Source organism: Mytilus edulis, chromosome 3, assembly GCF_963676685.1.
Source record: "Mytilus edulis chromosome 3, xbMytEdul2.2, whole genome shotgun sequence".
Lineage (NCBI taxonomy): Eukaryota > Metazoa > Mollusca > Bivalvia > Mytilida > Mytilidae > Mytilus > Mytilus edulis.
In genome coordinates, this window is record NC_092346.1 from 7,089,215 (window position 1) to 7,110,756 (window position 21,542).

Consider the following 21,542-nt stretch of genomic DNA (forward strand, 5'->3'; position numbering starts at 1 on the left):
TTAGGTCCTTATGTTATTTTTTGACTATTTGCGGACCATAGTCAAAAAATAACATAAGGACCTAAGAGCTACGGTTCCGCAGCTAATCAGAAGGAACATGTGTACTAAGTTTCAAGTTGATTAGACTTCAACTTCATCAAAAACTACCTCAAACAAAAACTTTAACTTGAAGTGGGACGAATGGACGGACTAACAAACGGACACACAGACCAGAAAACATAATGCTCATAAATGGGGCATAAAAATATAATGAAAGTTGTGTATTTTACAAATCTTTATTTCACCGATACATCACATGACATTCATCATGTTAACACAAACAATTTGTAATGATCATTTAAAACCTAACAGTAGGTTTTCTCTCGTAGCACAATGGTCAACAATGAACAATCGGGTCACTGACCCAAACACTTTTATGGCCTTATAACAAGATTTTTGTATGGTGCATTTTCATAAAACCTAAATAAACAGCTTTTGTTTTTGGTATACAACTTGCTGATAGCAAAATGGATTAACAATAACTTTGCCATAAAAATGAGAACTTGGATTCATGAAGTTTGTGAAAAAAAGTGTTTTATATATGAAGACTAGTATGTGTAAAATAAAAACCATTTTTTATAATATTTATAAAAAAATGTTTGACAATGAAGATGTCTTTGAAATATTAAAGACAACAGAAATGATGTAACTGTTCATTGCAAAGTACTATATCCATATGCATTACTACAGGCGGGTGAGGACGAGGATGGTATAAAAGAAATAGCTTCATTTTGACCTGAAACCAGAAGTTGTAATTCTTATAGAGTATTCAGTCACAGTCAGAAGTTATAATACCATTTACACTCTTTTTGGAAGTTCCCCATCCTCCAATGATCATTGGCCAGACATGGCAAGAAAGCCCAACACTCCAGAATTCCAATTGTCTTTTATTTCCATTTTAACATTCTTATAGGACTCATACTGCACCTCAAACCTAATGAACATAACAATGAAGAGCCTGAGAACATCAATGGTGATGATGTTGACTTTAATTTTCTGGAAAATTGCATCATTCCCTATATTTTGGAGATGAAATATTTAAAATCCATGAATGCTGCTGTTTAAGTAAATAAAGATGAAACTTTCACTCATTGATAATACTGATGAAAACTACAATTACCGATGCACTGAACAAAAAACGTAAATAACATTGCAAGATGATCCATACAAAATTAAAAGAAACTGGGAATGACGTTTGATGATTCAATTCAAAAAGTTCCAGTTCTTAAAAAAATATTTCATATCATGTAAATGTATGTACTGCCAAGTAAAGCAAGATAACAATACAATCCATATTTCTTTTGTTTAACACTACCTTTTGAAAGAGTGATAGCTCATTACTAGCCAATTATATCATTGGCGAGTTAACACAAATGTGTCTTAAAAACCTATGTGATCAGTTGGTTTTTATATTTACAATGATAGTTCATACTGTAATTCAGCTAACAAACAAGCTAACTTTAATTTTATACACAAAGTACATCTTCCAATAGTTCAGCTGTAAGATATACAATACAAACAGACAGTCATAAATATCTAATAAGACGGACATGTTCTCAATGTGGAGACCTGTGTTACATAGTACCATATAAAAATAAAGCACCTTACACCTCAAACAAAAGTGCAAACATCAGAAACACTTATTCTCAATATACAAAAATCTGAGAAAACAAAATAAATAAATATCTTTACAAGTAACAACAAAAATAAAATGTACAAACAAAAACATCCCACTTATGCACATTAAGTGATGCAATGATGTGATACGTGAAAAATTCCATGAACTATAAAAATCAGGAAACCATTTTGAAATGGTTCAAGTGTTAGTTGTCTGATGCGATCCCTTTAATAATACATAATGTTAATACAGTCAGCCATAGACAATAATGCCTGAAATACATTTCTTTCACCGTCTTCAGATTACAGTTTAACTGGCATTACATGTAAAAACATTTGGTGGCAGGCCTCAACTGAGCACTTAACATAAAAAAATCCCTTCAATCATCCAGTAAGTCCTATGAAGGTGTTGTAATAGCTGGCTTTGGTGAAGACGAATTTGGTTTGATAAGGGGTGGTGGTTGCTGTAATATAGTTCGCTGGTTCGGTATCAATCTGCAATTATATAATAGTAATATATGTAAACTTATAACTTAACCTATAATATTAATAATGGTTTATTTTGACAAATTGTGATTTGGATGGAGAGTTGTCTCATTGACACACATCTTCTTTATACATTTTTTTCTCTCAATGCATTGATTTTTTTCTAAATAGAAATGGCAAAATTTTAAAGACAATATAACTTATGAAGACCTTATAATGGTTCTAAACAAAACATAATAGCATTCTTAAAATCTTGACCATTAGAAAAAAAGCTTTACAAAACACATGACAAGAATTTCTAACAAAAGGGTGACAATCTATTGATGACAAATATAAGCTGTAAGTATAATCTCACCTGTGTTGTGATACACTAGGAACTTTGATAGGTGAGGTTCCCTGTTTCAGTAAAGGTGGAGGTGTCCCAGAGCTGGGAGTAGAATTATCTGGTTCTTTTATATCAACTTCCATCTGAAATATTGAAATAAACCTTCAATGTAACTTTTTATGTCTACCAGTGCATACAAAATAAAAAAAGAATTGCATTCTTAAGAATTTTAGAGTCCAGGATGCATGTAATTGTTTGTGTCATGAAATATGATGAAATATGAAGAAATAAAACTAAAACGATGCTTGCGAGTTTGCATAACCATTTGAATTCGGTCGCCCAGATAGACTGCCATTTCCTCTCTTTCTTTGGCTTAGTTGGTGTAGTGACTGAAGTTAATTGTTGTTTCTGAAGATCTTTCTATATCTATCAATTCTTGGTGAAGTGGGTCAGTGACTCTTGATCTTTTACTTGGTACTGATGATTCAATGTCATCAGGTTTTCTTTTAAAGAAGGACTTTAACTTTGACTGACTGTTGGTCTCTTACTTGGTACTAATGATTCAATGTCATCAGGACTTGTGATACTGATATCATTTTGTTGGTCAAGCCAGTATTTATAAGAAATTTGGATTGTATGAACATTGATGTTTGAATCAATATAATTATTATAATATTTAATTAAAGCAAGCAAATATAAAGTGAACACTGTTCAACATAATGAGCTTGGCTAAATAATAATTATTTTTTATTCATGTTCTATAAATCAGATTTTCAAAACAATTTTTACCTTTGTTTACGATTCAACATGCACAATACGAGAAAATTGTTAAATCATTCGAAGTCAAGGCAAGTAAAATTATTCTCATTCCTATTTTTTTTTAAATCTACGCTGTTTTATGACATATTTTATACGTAAAGCATCATTTATGAAATATTATATCATTTCGTTTCAAGTTCACAGAAATATTTTACTTTCTATGTTTCAATCGATAAGTACATGATGTTCAACACGTGGAAATATTCAAGCTTTTCAAATACTCGTAAAATTACAAAATCGGTAACTTTAACATATTTATTGATCATTTTGAATCGAATTATTATATTTTAGTATTAAATACGTTTAATTAAAAAAAAAATATGAATCAGTCAACAAAAATATTGATCTGCGCATATCATAACAAGAGTGCACACGCTGAAATGTCTCGCCTTCTATACTAATCATTGATATTATGTTGATAGTCCTAAGTATAAAGCTAAGCTTTTTTACAACTGTCACATAAACTTAACATTAATCAAGATAACTTAACAGAGACCAATGAACCTTGAAAATAAGGTCAAGGTCAGATGAACCATGCCAGGCAGACATGTACAGCTAACAATGCTTCTATACAACATATATAGTTGACCCATTACTTATAGTTTAAGAAAAATAGACCAAAACACGAAAACTTAACACTGTGCAATGAACCGTGAAAATGAGGTCACGGTCAAATAAAACCTGCGTGACTGACATAAAGATCATAAAATATTTCCATACAGCAAATATAGTTGACCTATGGCATAAAGTATTAGATAAAAAGACCAAAACTCAAAAAATGAACTTTGACCGCTGAACCATGAAAATGAGGTCAAGGTCACATGACATCTGCCCGCTAGACATGTACACTTTACAATCATTCCATACAGCAAATATAGTAGACCTATTGCATATAGTATGAGAAAAACAGACCAAAACACAAAGATTTAACTATAACCACTGAACCATGAAAATGAGGTCAAGGTCAGATGACACCTGCCAGTTGGACATGTACACCTTACAGTCCTTCCATACACCGAATATACTAGCCCTATTGCTTATAGTATCTGAAATATGGACTTGACCACCAAAACTTAACCTTGTTCAATGATCCATGAAATGAGGTCGAGGTCAAGTGAAAACTGTCTGACAGACACAAGGACCTTGCAAGGTACGCACATATCAAATATAGTTATCCTATTACTTATAATAAGAGAGAATTCAACATTACAAAAAATTTGAACTTTTTTTTCAAGGGGTCACTGAACCATGAAAATGAGGTCAAGGACATTGGACATGTGACTGACGGAAACTTCGTAACATGAAGCATCCAAGTCTTCCACCTTCTAAAATATCAAGCTTTTAAGAAGTGAGCTAATGCCGCCGCCGTAGCCGCTGTAGCCGCTGCCGCCGGATCACTATCCCTATGTCGAGCTTTTTGCAACAAAAGTTGCAGGCTCGACAAAAATGTCAACTTCCGGTATAGTTTCCTGTCAAAACAATGTCAGAAACAAGAATCTTTTATGGGGATACAACGAGTCCCAAGGACTCATGGGTTTTAATAATGATGCATCCAACTCGATTTCCATGCCTCCAGGACACGTATACGCATCTTAGCAAGAACCCTGGAATATTTTGAAGATAGAACATAATTCGAAATGGTCAAATTCTTACTGAGGATTAAACATTTTTTGTGAGATATCAATTTGTATGGTTTTCTTTGATAAAGGTGATTAACAAATTACCATTATTCATATGAACAAAATTTGTCAAAACTAGGAAATCAAGTATGCCTATAAAAGAAAAATCCAACAACTTATCGATTTAGTTACCCCCAAAAAATAAATCCAACAACTTATCGATTTAGTTACCCCCAAAAATAAATCCAAATTATTTAGACATGTGATTAATGTCAACAAACCTTTTCTTCCTCCTTATCTAAATCATCATCGTTGGTATGTTCTGTTCCGTGTTCAGCCTCAAATTCAGCTAATACTTCATCCAAATTATATCGTCTACGAAAATTGATGAAGAAACTTCTAACATGAGCCTCTGTTTTGTTTCCTATCACTTCAGCTATTGCCTGAAAATCCTTGCCATATTTCCTTACCCCTAAAAAGGAATTTCAACAATATAAAAACTGGCAAGTGAACAACTTATGTGTCTCATATTTCAGAGTGTGACAATTTCATCGAAATGATTCGAATCATAGTTAATTCCTTCAAGGTTATATTTACAGTACGAAGAAAGCAGCTAACAGAACAAATAATACGTAATCATGTTTTGCTTCCAAAAGAAAGTGCTATCATCTTTTACCTGTCGTTGTTCTCAGAAAACATTTAAAATTAGGTCAATATGAAAAAAAAATCAGTGTGACATTAAATTCCTTTTTCCTCCATCTGAAAGAAAAGCCCCTTAATGCATATGATGAAAGCAACATTACAAAATGGTGAACATTAAAAAATAAAATCAATTCTACCATTGTATGTTTTGCCTTTCCTGAAAATTTGCAATAACTTCCAAAAATATTTCTTTTGTGTTATTTCATCCCATTCCTATATAGTTTTGAAACTTGATAACAAAAGTTAAGTTAGTTTTTTTTTACATTGTTGTATTTTTACATCAATTCATATCATTTGTCTGTTTAATTGCATTATAAAATATGAAATAACTCATTTATGGATCAATAAATTTTTCAATATTTTTTTTAAACAGCCAATTTTCTTGATTGCAGGGGACATGATATCATGATGAGAGAGTTTTACTTTTGTTAAGTATTAGACTATACCATATTTCATGCCTTGCTTTTTTAATTAAATATAGAAATAAAATGCATTTAACAAATTTACAGCAGATATTTTACCTTGAACAGCCAACAAGAGCTCTTCATTCGTCCAACGAGCATTAATCCTTTGGTTGCCCTATAAATACAGGAATTTTTCATTTAAAATTAAATCTCTCACAGAAAGTCAATCTTAATATTATACATTTTACATTTTATGTTCAACAAGTATAGTAAGCAAAAATACACATGGTAATAATTTCCACAAAAAAATATAATTCAATTGCATATCTTTAATAAATATCAACAAACAAACCATAAAGATGGGGTTTTTTTTTCAGTTGCTGATATACATGACATCCCAAACCATTATGGCAAAGAGATGTCTATCTTTTGAACATTTTCAGGTAATACATGTTATGTAAATTAGAAGTAATTCTCAACAAATAAAGACACCTATGTTTTTGTCCAACTTGTGTAAGTTTTTCACCAGAACGGACTTGAACACCCACATTATATTATTACATTGTTTCTATCAAGGGGAATAACTCAGCTAATACTTCTAGTAAAAATGTCTTTAAATATATATTTCCATATGAAACAAATAAAGAAGAATTAACATGACTGAAACACAACAATATCAATGACAGAGACAGGGGTGGAAAAACAAAGAGGTTCTTCAACCGTCATAAGAAACAATTTCCTGTAAAAACAAAAATATAACTATTTACCTCTGGTGGTCTCAGTTCATCTATACAACCCATCTTATGTTTCTGCATACTGATCATTTGTTTATGATTCTGAACCTTAAAATAAAAATGACAGCATTTTTAGATCACACTTCGGGTTTATCTAAGTATTAATAGAATACACTTTGACCAATTTTTGGAAGAGTTCAGAAAAATCCACTCATTGTGAAACAAAATTGGAAGAGGGGGTTAAGAAATAAGAATTTAGGGAATTCTGTATAAATTTCCATACAATTCTCATTTGGAATGGACCATTTTACCAAACCAGAGGATTACTTCATGCATGTTCTAGGAAAATCTCATTCACTTTATCATGATTACAGAAAACAAGAGTGCACACGCTGAAATGTCTCACCTTCTTTACTAATCATTGATATAATGTTGATAGTCCTAAATATAAAACTGTCACATAAACTCAACATTAACCAAGAAAACTAAACATTGATCACTGAACCATGAAAATGAGGTCAAGGTCAAGGTCAGATGAACCATGCCAGGCAGACACGTACAGCTAACAATTCTTCCATACAACTAATATAGTTGACCTATTGCTTATAAATTAAGAAAGACAGACTAAAACACAAAAACTTAACACTTAGCAATGAACCATGAAAATGAGGTCAAGGTCAAATAAAACCTGCGTGACTGACATATAGATAATAAAATATTTCTATACACCAAATATAGTTGACTATTGCATATAGTATTCGAAAAATAGACCAAACTCAAAAACTTAACCACTGAACCATGAAAATGAGGTCAAGGTCAGATGACACCTGCCATATGTTATGTATTATCATCAAATACAACTTACATTTCAATATTAAGAATGAACATGAATGCGGCCAATTTCATTGAAGACGGAAACTGTCTAAAATTTAACTAAAATGCTCAAATTATGAAGATTTCAGTAATTTAGCATGACTTCATGATGCTAGTACCCGATACATATGCACTGTATTGTCAAAAACAGCCCATATTCATGTAGCAGAAGCATTCTACTTTCCAATAAATATCTTAAAGTTTACATTTTAACAATTTTGTAAAACTGCTATATTTTGGGGCCAAAATGGGGTCTTATTGGACCTACTCCTTTGCTCAATTTTTAAAATTTGAACTTTTATAATATCAATTTCATAAATCAACTAACTTGTCTTTTAAGTGAGACTAGATCAGCTTCTGCATTTTTGAGAACAGCGTCTGCTTGAGCTGGAGGTCCTGAGGTAAATAGAGACAGATCTTCTGCAATAATAAACATTCCACGTGGGGGCTTCCTCTTGTGTTTCATGGGGTTATGTCTGTGTTGGCCATGGTCATGTCTGTTTGGTCCAGCGCTTCTCATCACACCAGTTCTTCTGTGTAAGAAAATAAAAATAGACTGGACTAACTCTTTACATTTACATACAAAATTTGTCAATCTTATTCATAACAAATCAGATATCCTGGATACAAATATATACATGATATTAGTTTGGGTTCAAAAATTATCTCTTTTAATACTTTCATTTTTTTTTTCATCTAAAAAATTATAATTTATCAGGTTATATTTCAATTTTCTTTGAAGTCACTTAATTTCCCCAAAAAAATAAGCCACAGCTAAATTTGCACAGTATGTTATTATTGTTTGCATTAAAAATTGAATTCGGTTTTAGAAGTGTTGCTATCAAATTATCCTTCCACTTGCAAGAGTTAAATCCCTAAAAATGTTATGTTGATTGCACAGTTCATGAAGAACACTGGTCCGAGGGTTAAAACTACTGAAATACTGATCAAATTGAAAAATTTCTATCTTTACCAGATAGTTTGTAAGATATGATTAATAGTTTTTTAGTTCAATTATTTTTGATTGTCCAATGAAAATGTGTATTGACCATCCAAAAAATTATAGTGGCCAAATGGACCAAATGTCCACTGAACTATTAAAATCTTTGTCATCTCTGACTTAGCCATAGTTCTTACCTCCAATACTGGAAACATGAATTACATAAAGAACCTTTAGGTGTTGGGTTTAACGTTGAGGTAGATATACCACAGTTGGAACAAGTATCTTTTTCCTGCTTCTGAAAAAAAATAATAAATACTTTTAAAATGTTTTCATAGCAGTTTAATTTTGTTTTTATTTTACATATATAATTATCCCTATAAAACTTGTAGTGTTAATTCTTAACCTTTCTGTTATACTTTTCTTGATGTATTCATATGAAATAAAAAAGCCTAATTAATACATATTCATGACAACCCATATTCAAATTAAATTTCTACTCACAAAAAATTATGAAAATAAATCCCTCACATAAATTAGCTGTATAAGAACTGATAGTATGCAATAAATTGTATGTAAACAGTAAATAAGCCCAGGGTTTCTCATTTCAAATATGTAATACATATCCTACGTACCCCATTTTCTTTGTTAGCATCATCAGCATCAGATTTCTTACTTTCTATATCGGAATCTTCTTCACTGAAAATAAATTTGATTTATTATATATATTCTAATATTGTTTTATGGGTTTAATAAGATGGCATCAACAATTAAGTGAAAAATGAACGGCAAATTGAACAGAACATATTTTTTTTATGAATTTCAGTAAATACAATGTAAAAATAGTATCGATATGTGGTGACAATGTTCAATGAGTTTAATTTGGATGTCTACTTTAAACGGTTATATCATTCATGTTAGCAAAAACATATCTCACTCATCCTATTAATGAATGACACCCTTAAATAACAAAACTTTTTAAATTTTCAATCATCTTAATTTTAACCATAAGCATGAACATTCTAAGTTTTTTTCTGGAGTTAATTATTTTGATCTTAAAGTGATTTTTTCTAGCAAACTTGATTCTCTATGCATAGGATGTTGGGTATTAGTTACATTTGTAACTGTAAGAACTACATAATGCTTCTATGAATGTGTACTCCAATTAAGGAGCACCATCCTTGTGAGCAATGACTATTTAAATGAAACAGTCCAGTACCTGTCGCCATTCTTTGTAAGTTTTCTGGCTTGTCGATCCATCAGACTTGTTCTTGATCTTGTTTTCTTCCATGAATAGTAATACTTAACCAAACTGGCTATTGATTTGTCGGGAAGCTGCAAAAGTTTTATTAATTATCATTAACCTACTGCCACATCATCAACATGTATAACATTAAATCACTGCCACATCATCAACATGTATAACATTAAATCACTGCCACATCATCAACATGTATAACATTAAATCACTGCTACATCATCAACATGTATAACATTAAATCACTGCCACATCATCAACATGTAAAATGTATAACATTAAATCACTGCTACATCATCAACATGTATAACATTAAATCACTGCTACATCATCAACATGTATAACATTAAATCACTGCCACAGCATCAACATGTATAACATTAAATCACTGCTACATCATCAACATGTATAACATTAAATCACTGCTACATCATCAACATGTATTACATTAAATCACTGCCACATCATCAACATGTATTACATTAAATCACTGCCACATCATCAACATGTATAACATTAAATCACTGCCACATCATCAACATGTATTACATTAAATCACTGCCACATCATCAACATGTATAACATTAAATCACTGCTACATCATCAACATGTATAACATTAAATCACTGCTACATCATCAACATGTATAACATTAAATCACTGCCACATCATCAACATGTATAAAATTAAATCACTGCCACATCATTAACATGTATAACATTAAATCGTAATAATTTAATTAAGAATGTAACGCGTCTTCTGATTGGCTGACGTTATTTTGTTATCATCCCAATCCCATAGACATAATTTAGTCATGTGACCGTGACGTCATCAACGTTTTTTCATGGTTTTCTACGGTTTAAAATGGAATTTAGAATTAAATTATAAGAAATGACTGTTATATTTTTTCTGTCTATTCGAAATAATATAAAAAATGTGGTGCACACTGTTAAATAACCCGCTACATGCGTTATTCAGTGTGCACCAAATTTTTTATGTTATTTCGAATAGACAGAAAAAATATTAGTCATTCCTTAAATATTTTTTCCTTCTTTCTCATAATTTTTGCTTATACTTATCTATATATATCTACAGTCAATTTTCTTAGTTTCATTGTAATTCTAATCTGTTGATAAAATCAGATCAGACAAACACAGCTCCCTATGAGCAGGGTACAAACTTACAACCATTATATACAGTGTTGACAGGCTTGTGATCACTGTAGAGTGTAGATCTAGTTTTTAGATCACTCAGCCACCACAGCAACGGTGTAACTTTAAAGTTTTATAGACTATAGTCATAAAAATGTTTAACAAAAACGTACCAGTGACTTAGAATTGTATTATATAACCTTTACCCATGGTCTATCTCCGTAAAACATACAAGATTTACCATGAGTTAATACTGGACGAATTATTATAATAACTTACCATTTGCCTGATCCTGTGAAAACTTTTGCCATGGAAACTGAATGCCTGTTCAAACAAAACTTTATCTTCTACAGTCCACTCATCTGGGAATGGTGTAAAGTTTGCTAGGTCTGATAATGCCTTATCAATGTTATGTTTATGCCAAAACAACATGCCCAAAGCCTGCAAAGAAAATTCTAATTAATATGAACTCTACTATTTTCTATGTATTTACCAATGAAAATGGATATATGCAAAAAACAAATATATATATCTGTTAACGTTTCATTCTTGCTCAAGATCTAAAATAGTCTTAAGAAATTATGAGGTTATAAGAATGGAATCTTTGTGCCAGCCTGACCCAGTCCAATTCCAATCAAGTATTTTATATACGCAAAATTGAAAATGGAAATAGGGAATGTGTCAAAGAGACAACAACCCAACCAAAGAGCAGACAACAGTCGTGTATCTTTTTAAAAGAAATTTTTGTTTTCAGGCAGAGAAAAAGCCACAAAATTAACATTGTTTTTAAATAAAACTCATGAACATTTTTACCAATAAATTACCTGCTCTGTGTTGTATCCATGCTTTTCTTTAGCAATCACCACATATTCATCAACTGAAATAATTAGCATAACTTTAAGTTTGAAATTAAATCATTAAAATAAAATGACCCTGCAACATAATAAATTAACTGACATGACTGATGTATATATGTATTTAAACTACAAAATCTAAGTGTGATCAATTGGTGTCCTCTGAATGTTAAAACTGACGGGCAATCTTTAAAACATAGTCGGTACGGTGGTACCAGTCAATAGGTAGAAATATTGACCCACAGAGTTTTCCCAAATCAATGGATTTGTGGATGTTTAACAGATGATGGGTTATCTTTTAATCATAGTCAGAACAACTCTCAATGGACCGGTCAGCAGAAAGACATATCACCACACTCTGTCTCCTATTAACCTTTAATCTTACTCCTAGATGTTGTTTGCTTGTGAAACAAGTAACTAATTTAGATTGTTCCGACTGGGGATAAGACAGAAGTTAGAATGGTACCATGAGATGGTGGATCTATCTCCTAGTTATGACCACAATGGCCCAGGACTGCTAATGGACTTTTAACTATCGCTTTGAGTCTGTTAGTGTTTGAAACATTGAATCAAATTGAAGTGGAAATAATAAAAGTGTCTTTTTATTCTTTGTAATGATTTGCCCATTTAACACAATGTTTAATAATAAAGGTGCTATCCAACAATCATGTCAATTAAAAATTTAGATTTTAAAGAGTATGAGCTTATTCATATGAATCCTTTTTTGGTCGAACTTTATAAATTTTACTGTAAATTGATTCTTGACGGGTGTGCAACTTGTGCAATAGTCTGAATAGATTCTTATATCATTGAACAATACAAAGTTTGATTGGTGCATGTGACATGGTGCAATCAGAAAGTTTTACTTGTGTGGAATGGTGTTCCCAGAAAACCTAAAATACAATAGTTATTACTAAAGTCCTCTCTGTTTCTTGATGAAGTTTCTCAGAGCTTGTAAGAAAGAGATTACCTTTAGCATCAGGAAGATCCCAAGCTGGTGCCCACACTAGAATGGCATCATTTCTACCTTCAGGTTTTATATCTAAAAATAAACAGTTTATTTAAAATCATCAAGCAATTCATTTAACTTTCTGTCCTATAATCATAACACTATTAATATATAGATATAAGATTATGTGGTTTGAATGCCCATGAGACAACTCTCCATCCAAGTCACAATGTGTACATGTAATATAGTTGTTTTAGGTACTAAGTCCCCCACCTACCACCTATTTCCATATCAAGTTCTTGCGGAAAAAAAATATAAAAAGAAAACAAATGCAAATGGAACTTTTAAACTAACTACCAACTGTATACATGTAACATGGTATATATATATATGAAAATTGTTAGTTAACAAGAGAGACAATGACAACCTTGTGTACCAAAATATGATTCAGAATTAGCTTTTCTGCCCATCAAAAAATTGGTGTTCTAAAAAGCATAAACACAATTTCTTGTTTATTTCACTTTTTTTTAAATTAGTAAAGTTAGGTGTGAAATTTAGGATTTACTTGTTCATGTTTTTAATTTTCTCCTATCAATCCCTCAAGTTTTATTGATGTTTATGAACATGAGCCAATAAATACCAAATATCCATCCCCTAAGGTATAACAAATCCCAGGCTTACCTTTTCATAAACATGAAAATCAACAAAATGCTAAACATACATAATTTTAGACAGGCCTCAAGTGCTTACCTGGGTTATAAACTGGAACTTTAGCTTGGAAATCATCTCCTACTCGCATTCCATTATCTATGAAGAAACAAATATCTTTATTACTTCATGCATTTATATACTATTGTCAAAAACTTAACATTAAGTCATTTCTATGAAAAAAAATCTTATTACTGCCGGCTTGAATACATGATTTCAAAAATGTTGTGTAGGATGTGTTTTGAAATATCACTTTACTAATACCCTGTTCACACTATGCCTTTTTAAACTGGGACCCAAATAAGTTAATCCGGGTTAAATTTACGTAGTGTGAATGCCTTCACCTGGGGCAAACCCGGATTAAAATTACCCCTCATTTAAGGTGGAGGTTAATGTGGGGCAAACCCTGGTTAACTACCTCATATCTATATGTGAACGCAAAGTGAAGTTAATGTGAGGTTGTAGCTATAGTGACATATTATGTTTGCTGAAATAGGTTTTTAATTTGATGTAATTATTATGTGATGTCACATGTCGAATAATATCCTTTTTTTTACAGAAGTCCAGTTACCGTATTCATGAATTATGTAACCCATTTTAAATTAGCGTCAGAAAGAGAGATATAAGTGTATTGATCTATGTTAAAATCCCTGCATAAAGACAAACAATGAAACCTTTAAGATTTCCGTCGCTTATTTTTTTTTTTTTGGCGTGCAATAAGAATAAGGTGGCATTATTTGTTCAATAACATTGAAATTGGTTGATGTAGAACTTATCCGAAATGGTCAGGAATGAGTGTGGTAAAAATAAGAACTCAAAATAATCATAAATGTATTTTGCTTTAAAAGAAAATATGTAGAGTGCACAAATACCGGTTACAATTTTGTGCTTACTTTCTATTTTTGTTGAGAGGGAAAACCTCAAACAGGTTAATTATCATTAAGTGTAAACTGGGGTAATAAATTTGGATTAGTTATCCCTGGTTTCGATCCGCAGCAGATTTCATAGTGTGTACACAGTATGAGTCAAAATACTCATCATACATGTCATAATCATGATTATGATGATACTTAGGTGATTTTTTAATGAAAAGGATATTTGAGACCATCAAATCCAAAACTGACGGAGGCAACTCTTCATTAAGTTCATATACAGTACTGATATTCCTATTTGAATTCCTTCAAATATATTTTTATCAAAGATTAAACATAAATTCAAAATATTCCATTAACGAGGACTATTAAATTGCATTGATGCCAATGACTCTGAATATCTTAAAATATTTTTTCAAAGACAAAACATAAAATCACGATAAAATTTACACCAATTTGACGTTAAGGCCTAAACGGTAGTCAAACATTACCGTTTGACGCCTGACAGTAAAGGGCATTACTACCCGAAATGATGACTGTATTAAAGCAACTCTAAAATGCTAAAGATAAAGAAAAGGGGGTAAAGTTTTTTTTCTACTATGATGTATCATGACAATCTAAACAATTTTTTAACCATGATCAACACATCAATTTTTAATAGTTTTGTCTTTCAAAACGTGAAAAGCCAAAAACTAGTCAATCAGTTAATATATAGACTCCTTTCGGAGGGGGGCTCATTGGGGGGTTCTGATTTCGGATCCCGCTTACTATTTTATCAGATTCCCGTATCTCGCCTACACTATCATCATGTGATGTGTTTTCGTACTAATAACAATTTTCACTGCTTACCTTTTTCACTGTTGAGTTTTTATTCAGGTGTTCACTCAAATTTAACAAGCATTTCCTGTAGGTTGATTTTAGGTATCTAGTTTTTTTGTCAAGGCTTACTACGATTTTTACTGCTTCCGATTACTTTGCGATTTTTGTATGTCAAAAAAACGGCATCATAAGTTTTCGTATGAAATAAAAATTGGATCAGTACACGGACAGAAAATGACTATAAAATCCAGAAATTAATATTTTTTAAAGTCGTGGTTTTGGTGATCGCTTGAATCATACAAAAAGTTATTTAATACTTTTTCAGTACTAAAAATTACCAGTAAATAGTTTTTAGTATTGTGTTTCATGTGCTGAAATTGTTAGATTTTGATTAATTTCAGATTGGCACCTGGTTTGTACAAAATACATTATATTTTCTAAAATAAAATGCAGTTTTCTAAATTTAGGATTAAATATAAAAAGTTTAGACTGTTTTCATCTTCATGTATCAAAGATGTATAAAAAGAATTGTCAATAAAATATTGAATAACTAGATTTTGAACAACCATTTAAAAAAGACACTGTTAATTTTAACTCGCTGGTTTGTAATTAAAACGGCAGAAAAAACACAGTGCACGACAATCACATGTCTTGAAGATCCGGTGTCTGACAGCCAAAAAACTTATCTGGACTTTATTTAAACCCTACAGAATTTTTTTCCACAACTATTCTAGTGATGCATATTTTTTACATTAAATAAAAATGGCTAGGTTGGTTTTATTAAATTTGTTCTTACATCTTTAAAAAGCGACCTTGAATATGTTTTAAATTTGTTAAGTTGTAGTGGTGTTGTTGTTCTAAATATAAAAACCGAAAAACATGCTACAATGTACGCGTATGCAGTCGAAACCGATGAAATGTGGTTGATACGAAAACATATGACACGACAATATGTACGTACGCAACTCTCATTTTTTTTTTTAATTTACCATGTCCCGCTTGACATCATTTCCCGTTTTCACAGCACAATATTTGACTTTCACGTGTCACGCTTATAAAAAATCAGCAATCCTGTTTCACGCTTAGACCTCAATGAGACCCACTTTTGGATGATCCATTGTTTCTAATGTATAGATTAATTTAAGAGTTTATGTAAATTATGAATAAACTACCACAATACACCTTATCGCTATTCCCGGCTGACCCGTCCGCTTGAACTTTTGACGTCAACAACAATCACTTTTCCATTGTGGCGTCAGACATTTTGTTTTATGACGTCAAAATTTTACGGGAACCTGTGTGATTTCCAGCAATGGCGGACAAATAGCGATAAGGTGTATTGACATGCCTCTTTTAGGGAAAACACGTCAAAGGATTAAGAGGCGCTAAGTTTTTGCTCCGATTCATTTAATTTGTCCAGGAAAAAGCACCAGTTGATCATTCTCCTTGTAATTTTTTTATTTTACAATGTTTTAGTTGTAAAAAAAAAAAAAAAAAAAAAAAATTTCAGTTGATTTCAGAGGGTGTTTTTTTTAATTCATTAATCTTCCTTCAACTCCAGCGATAAATGGTAGTTCCTTTATGTCAATCGGGGGTTTTTTTGTATTATATATCTTTATTTACATTATTTACTTTTTTTTTAACGTCTTTAATTTTAAACGCCGGAATGAATGCTGGTCAAACTTACCGTGATCCGAATCTTCTCCGCTACTGTCGTCTGAAAATTCATTTGGACTGGCACCTCTTGATCGCCTTCCATTTCTTATATCTGCTGCGTTTTTGTGATCAGCCATAACCATTTTAATGTTCACGTCTCGATTAATTCCAAAGAATCAACTTTTCCGTGTTTTCCCGTGTTTCAGTCCTGTAACAATGGAGTTAGATAGTCTATTCCACCAAAACTTAGGGCCATCGATGAAAAAAAGTTTGTACATTCAAATAACGATAACTTGTGTTTTTAATTGAATTGTACAATTAATTGATGAAAATGGGGGATATTTATTACATTTATAAGTTTTATTTCTTCCCTTATTAAATTTATACTGTATTTCCGTTTCTTCGAGATATTCATCCGCGCCAACGTACCACTATGATGGACAAAATTGTACACCTACGAGGTTCATGCGCTCCGTACATTCACACAATATTTTTTGGATATTTTGGCAAAAACATAATTTTCTTGATGAAATCTTTTTTGCAAGATGTATACATTGAATAGATGTGATTTTTATATTTTTATTGGAAAAAATATCGTGGTGATAAGGTATACAACAGGACCAATATTCATTAAATTTTAAAAGTTAATTTGGTTGAGTAAGGGTAGACTTTCTTATTTAGGTAATAATGAATGCAAATACTATACAAAGAATTCATCAATATACGACTAACCAATATGTTCGATACCTTTATGATGAATACACTAACCGCCAGTATTGGTACACATTGCACACCATACAGTTGCCATTGCATTACAGATCAAAGTACTGAGTGTACTGTTGACACGGTTGACTAAAATACGTGTTGAGTGAAGTGGTTGAGTGTCATCATGTCAGTCTAAAAGTATCATTGCATCCTGGTCCATGTTCTATTCGACTCAATCAAACTTCCTACATCGAGGTGATAGGACTTGCCGCTGGAATAGGTTACCTCGGCTTTTAAAGCTTTAAAATACAGGGAAACCGCGCGTTCAAGTTTAAGAGACCGTGACTAAAGGGATCTAGCAAAAATGTGGTCTCTTCAAGTGAGACTGGTGGTCTTTTAATACAGGTTCAATTTATAATACAGGTATTTGCTTTTAAACAATACAGGTGGTCTGAGACTCTCTTAGGCAGGTTTCGTTGTATGTGAATAGGTCGGGAAACTATCAGAAATTTATGATAAGCCATAGGCGGGTCCAGGGGGGCCGCCCCCCCCCCTTTCGCGGGAAAAATTTGGTTGGTTATATAATTGAAGCATGACTTGCCCCCCCCCCCCCCCCCCCCCCCCCCTCTTGTGAAAAGTTCTGGATCCGCCACTGTAAGCCTATTAAAAGGTCAATAAAGCTCCCATAACGTCTTTGTCTGATAAAAACCCATTTCTTTATTTCTTTTGACGCTTTGGTATTCCACTCTTACATTACACACCACATGAAACCCCTGGAAACATTATGAAAAAAGCCGCCGTTACTCTTTTATCTACGCAATATATGAAAAGAGTATATATATATACATTTCAGTTTTAAAATCTAAATTATATGAAACGGGTTGTGTAGCAGAACCCAAGCGGCACCCACTATCCATTTGAAATAATGAAGTGGACCCCAAGATATTATAAACACATGTGTATTATACAATTATAGTCTTTGTATGAGGTCGGTACAAGGATATTTATATTGACCTGAAAGAAGTGTAACATGTGTAATATGACTGAGGCGTGATGAAGTCCGAGGTCGATATATCCTGTATTGACCTCATACACATTATATAATTTTGTTATCTAATTAATTTTCGCCCATGTCTGTTTCAACATCGTCAGTGCAATAAATTCGATCATTTGATTTTCTGGATAATTAGCTATAGATGAGGGGGAGGACAGGGGTAAGGGAGACAGGGAGAAAGGGGGTAGGAGAAAGGAGAAAGGGGTAGGAGAAAGGAGAAAAAGTTGGAGAAAGGAGAAAAATTAAAATATCTCTCCTTTTAAAAAATTTTCTAATATTTCAAGAAAAAATATCTCAAAAGGAGATGTTTTATTCCAATGGGAGAAAGGAGAACGGGGGTAGGAGAAAGGAGAAGAGGGGTGGGAGAAGGGAGAAGGGTACCCCCTGTCCCCCCTCATAGATATCATATTGTCTCCCAGACAATAACAACACATTTGTATAGTTATTATTACATTTGTATAGTTATTATTTCATTTATTTTTCATGGTTTTTTTTTTGCTTATATATTGGCGAGTTTTGGATGTGTCTATGGACCACTCGATATCTCTCGGCCGGAAGTCAGAATAAAATTCTCGGAACGTCTCTAAAGTTTTCGGTCATTTATACAGGTCTTTAAAACAGGTTGTTATCTACGTCTTTGATATGGTCCCTTGATGGTCCTTGACGACGCAATTATATTTGTTTTAAAACGACCACTGTGCACTGTGTGTATCTGGGTCAATTATAACGTGGTAATATCTGTTAAAAATTGTCTCGATAACATGTAAACTAATTATGTTTGAAGATTTACCACGGGATACTGTGTATTTCATCATACTAGACTTACGGGAGATCACATTCTGGTTAAAATATTAATATTAGATCGGAAAACAGAAAGATAATATTCTTATCAAAAGTATTTAATTCAATCGGAATCAAACAAATATATACAAAATAAATACTGTATTTATGTTTCTGGAGAAACTAACAATGATTGAAATCAGAATATTTTCAGAGTTGCAATTAAAGTATTTTATATGACAAGATACTCTGCTTTGGTATTTTTTTTAATATTCATTTGTAAAGGAAACATAAAAATTAAATAAATTCTTGCATCCTACAAAAAAAAATGTGTATAAACAATAATCGTTATATTTCTACATTAATTATTTCATACCATTTTAGTTTTTATGTCTTAGGAGTAATTATTATTTTTTTTTTTTTGTATTGTAAAATATCCATAAAACGGAAAGTAAGATCAATTTATTAAATATTTAAACTTTAAACGGTCGTGAATAAAAACTTACTTGTGTTTTCAATTCATAAAAGCATGATTTTAAATCCTTAATTGCAGCTCACAACAAACGTACAAATAATTACAATAATTACAACAAAATTTAATTACAACCCCAATGTTGATTTTTTTATACTGTTAGTATGGATTTAGAAGTCTTTGCTTATATTTTGTATAGTAATATATTCACATAGTGAAATGTTAGAATTTAAAAATAGATTCATTCGATAAATAAAAAGTCACTTGACGTTCGTGTTTATTGATATTATATATATTCAAAAGAATTTGAAAAAAATTTCTAACAGGAACGTTATAGTTTATTATAAAATTTTAATTCAATTTTTGTTTGTTTGTTTTAATAATTTAACCTTATAGCATCTAAACTTTATTTGTACTATGGTACGGTTTTGAAAATTGTATTAATTGTGTTGACCAACTATCCTACACGTCTTGATTCATTCACATTATAGATCACATTTCAAAAGCACACTATCGGTTTGCGTTCTCAAATATTCCGGATAAAATGTCAATGCATCCGGAGTCAAAACATTTAATGTAAGCCGTTTGACATTCGATTTCAACTATTAGATTAAGATATGTGATGACGCAAATGCGTTTTCTTTTCCTGAGTATCAGTGAGATGCTTTCTATTTACTATTTCGTGCGCTAAATTACTACTTGCATGCAATACTATTAAATTCACTCGTGGAAGCTTATTTTCGTTTTTGTTATCTAAATTCAGGACACGACAGAAAGAGCTTTACATGTGACTTTCAAGCACGGTCATCGTCAATCTAATTAAAAACCGATCTCTCATCGCTCCTGTTTCTGATATGTCGCGTGGGAGATCTAACGAAACCCGCTTTGATGTCACATGTGAGTGACCTCGTAGGTGTGTCTTTTTCGACCAACGAAATTGAGTCTTCCACGATCTTGGAAGTTTAACGTAAGGCAAAGGGATGTAACTCATTTTATTTACGACGAAATCGTCAGTCAAATAATTCATAAACTTTTTTGATTGGCTTATTAATAGGTCGTCAACTCATTTGCATATCTTTATAAATTCATAACTTTTAGTTCACTCACATGTGACCTCAAAGCCGGTTTCGTTAGATCTCCCACGCGACATATCAGAAACAGGAGCGATGAGAGATCGGTTTTTAATTAGATTGGGTCATCGTTACTAACGGTATTCTGACCTCGAGTTGTTTCTCTTTGTTTCTTTTTTGAGTCACTGTCATTGACAATGAAGGTCGGTTGAAAACAAAACTTTACGACAAAAGAGATGATTTCAGCTTTCCAATTGTGAACTTTCCATTTCTAATTAGCAACATTCCAGCAGCACCTGAATACGGGGTATATATCTCCCAATTGATACGATATTCCCGTGCTTGCATTTCCTATTATGATTTTCTTGATAGATGGTTACTGCTCACAAGGAAGCTATTAAACCAAGAGTTCCAAATGGTGAAGTTGAAATCATCCCTTCGTAAATTTTACGGACGCCATCACGAGTTGGTTGACCGTTATGGAATAACCGTTTCACAAATGATATGTTCCTTACGTCGTAACTACAATCCCCTTCCTTTTCATGAATGTGACCTACCGAATTAGACTATTTACCGGATTTGTAATCACATAAGCAACACGACGGGTGCCACATGTGGAGCAGGATCTGCTTACCC

At 32.1% G+C, this 21,542-nt stretch overlaps 1 protein-coding gene across 1 annotated transcript; it reads right to left on the bottom strand.

The window, feature by feature from the left end:
• Positions 1–256: 256 nt before the first annotated feature.
• Positions 257–17,234, bottom strand: LOC139515695 (REST corepressor 1-like). Its single transcript, XM_071305350.1, has 14 exons — positions 16,857–17,234; positions 13,521–13,577; positions 12,792–12,863; positions 11,792–11,844; positions 11,247–11,408; positions 9,778–9,893; positions 9,194–9,257; positions 8,756–8,856; positions 7,947–8,151; positions 6,779–6,853; positions 6,129–6,186; positions 5,187–5,377; positions 2,498–2,610; positions 257–2,151 (listed from the first exon to the last, which is right to left on the bottom strand). The coding sequence occupies exons 1-14, from the start codon at positions 16,966–16,968 to the stop codon at positions 2,055–2,057; spliced, it is 1,476 nt and encodes a 491-aa protein (XP_071161451.1). The 5' UTR covers positions 16,969–17,234; the 3' UTR covers positions 257–2,054.
• Between the last annotated feature and the right edge of the window lie 4,308 nt (positions 17,235–21,542).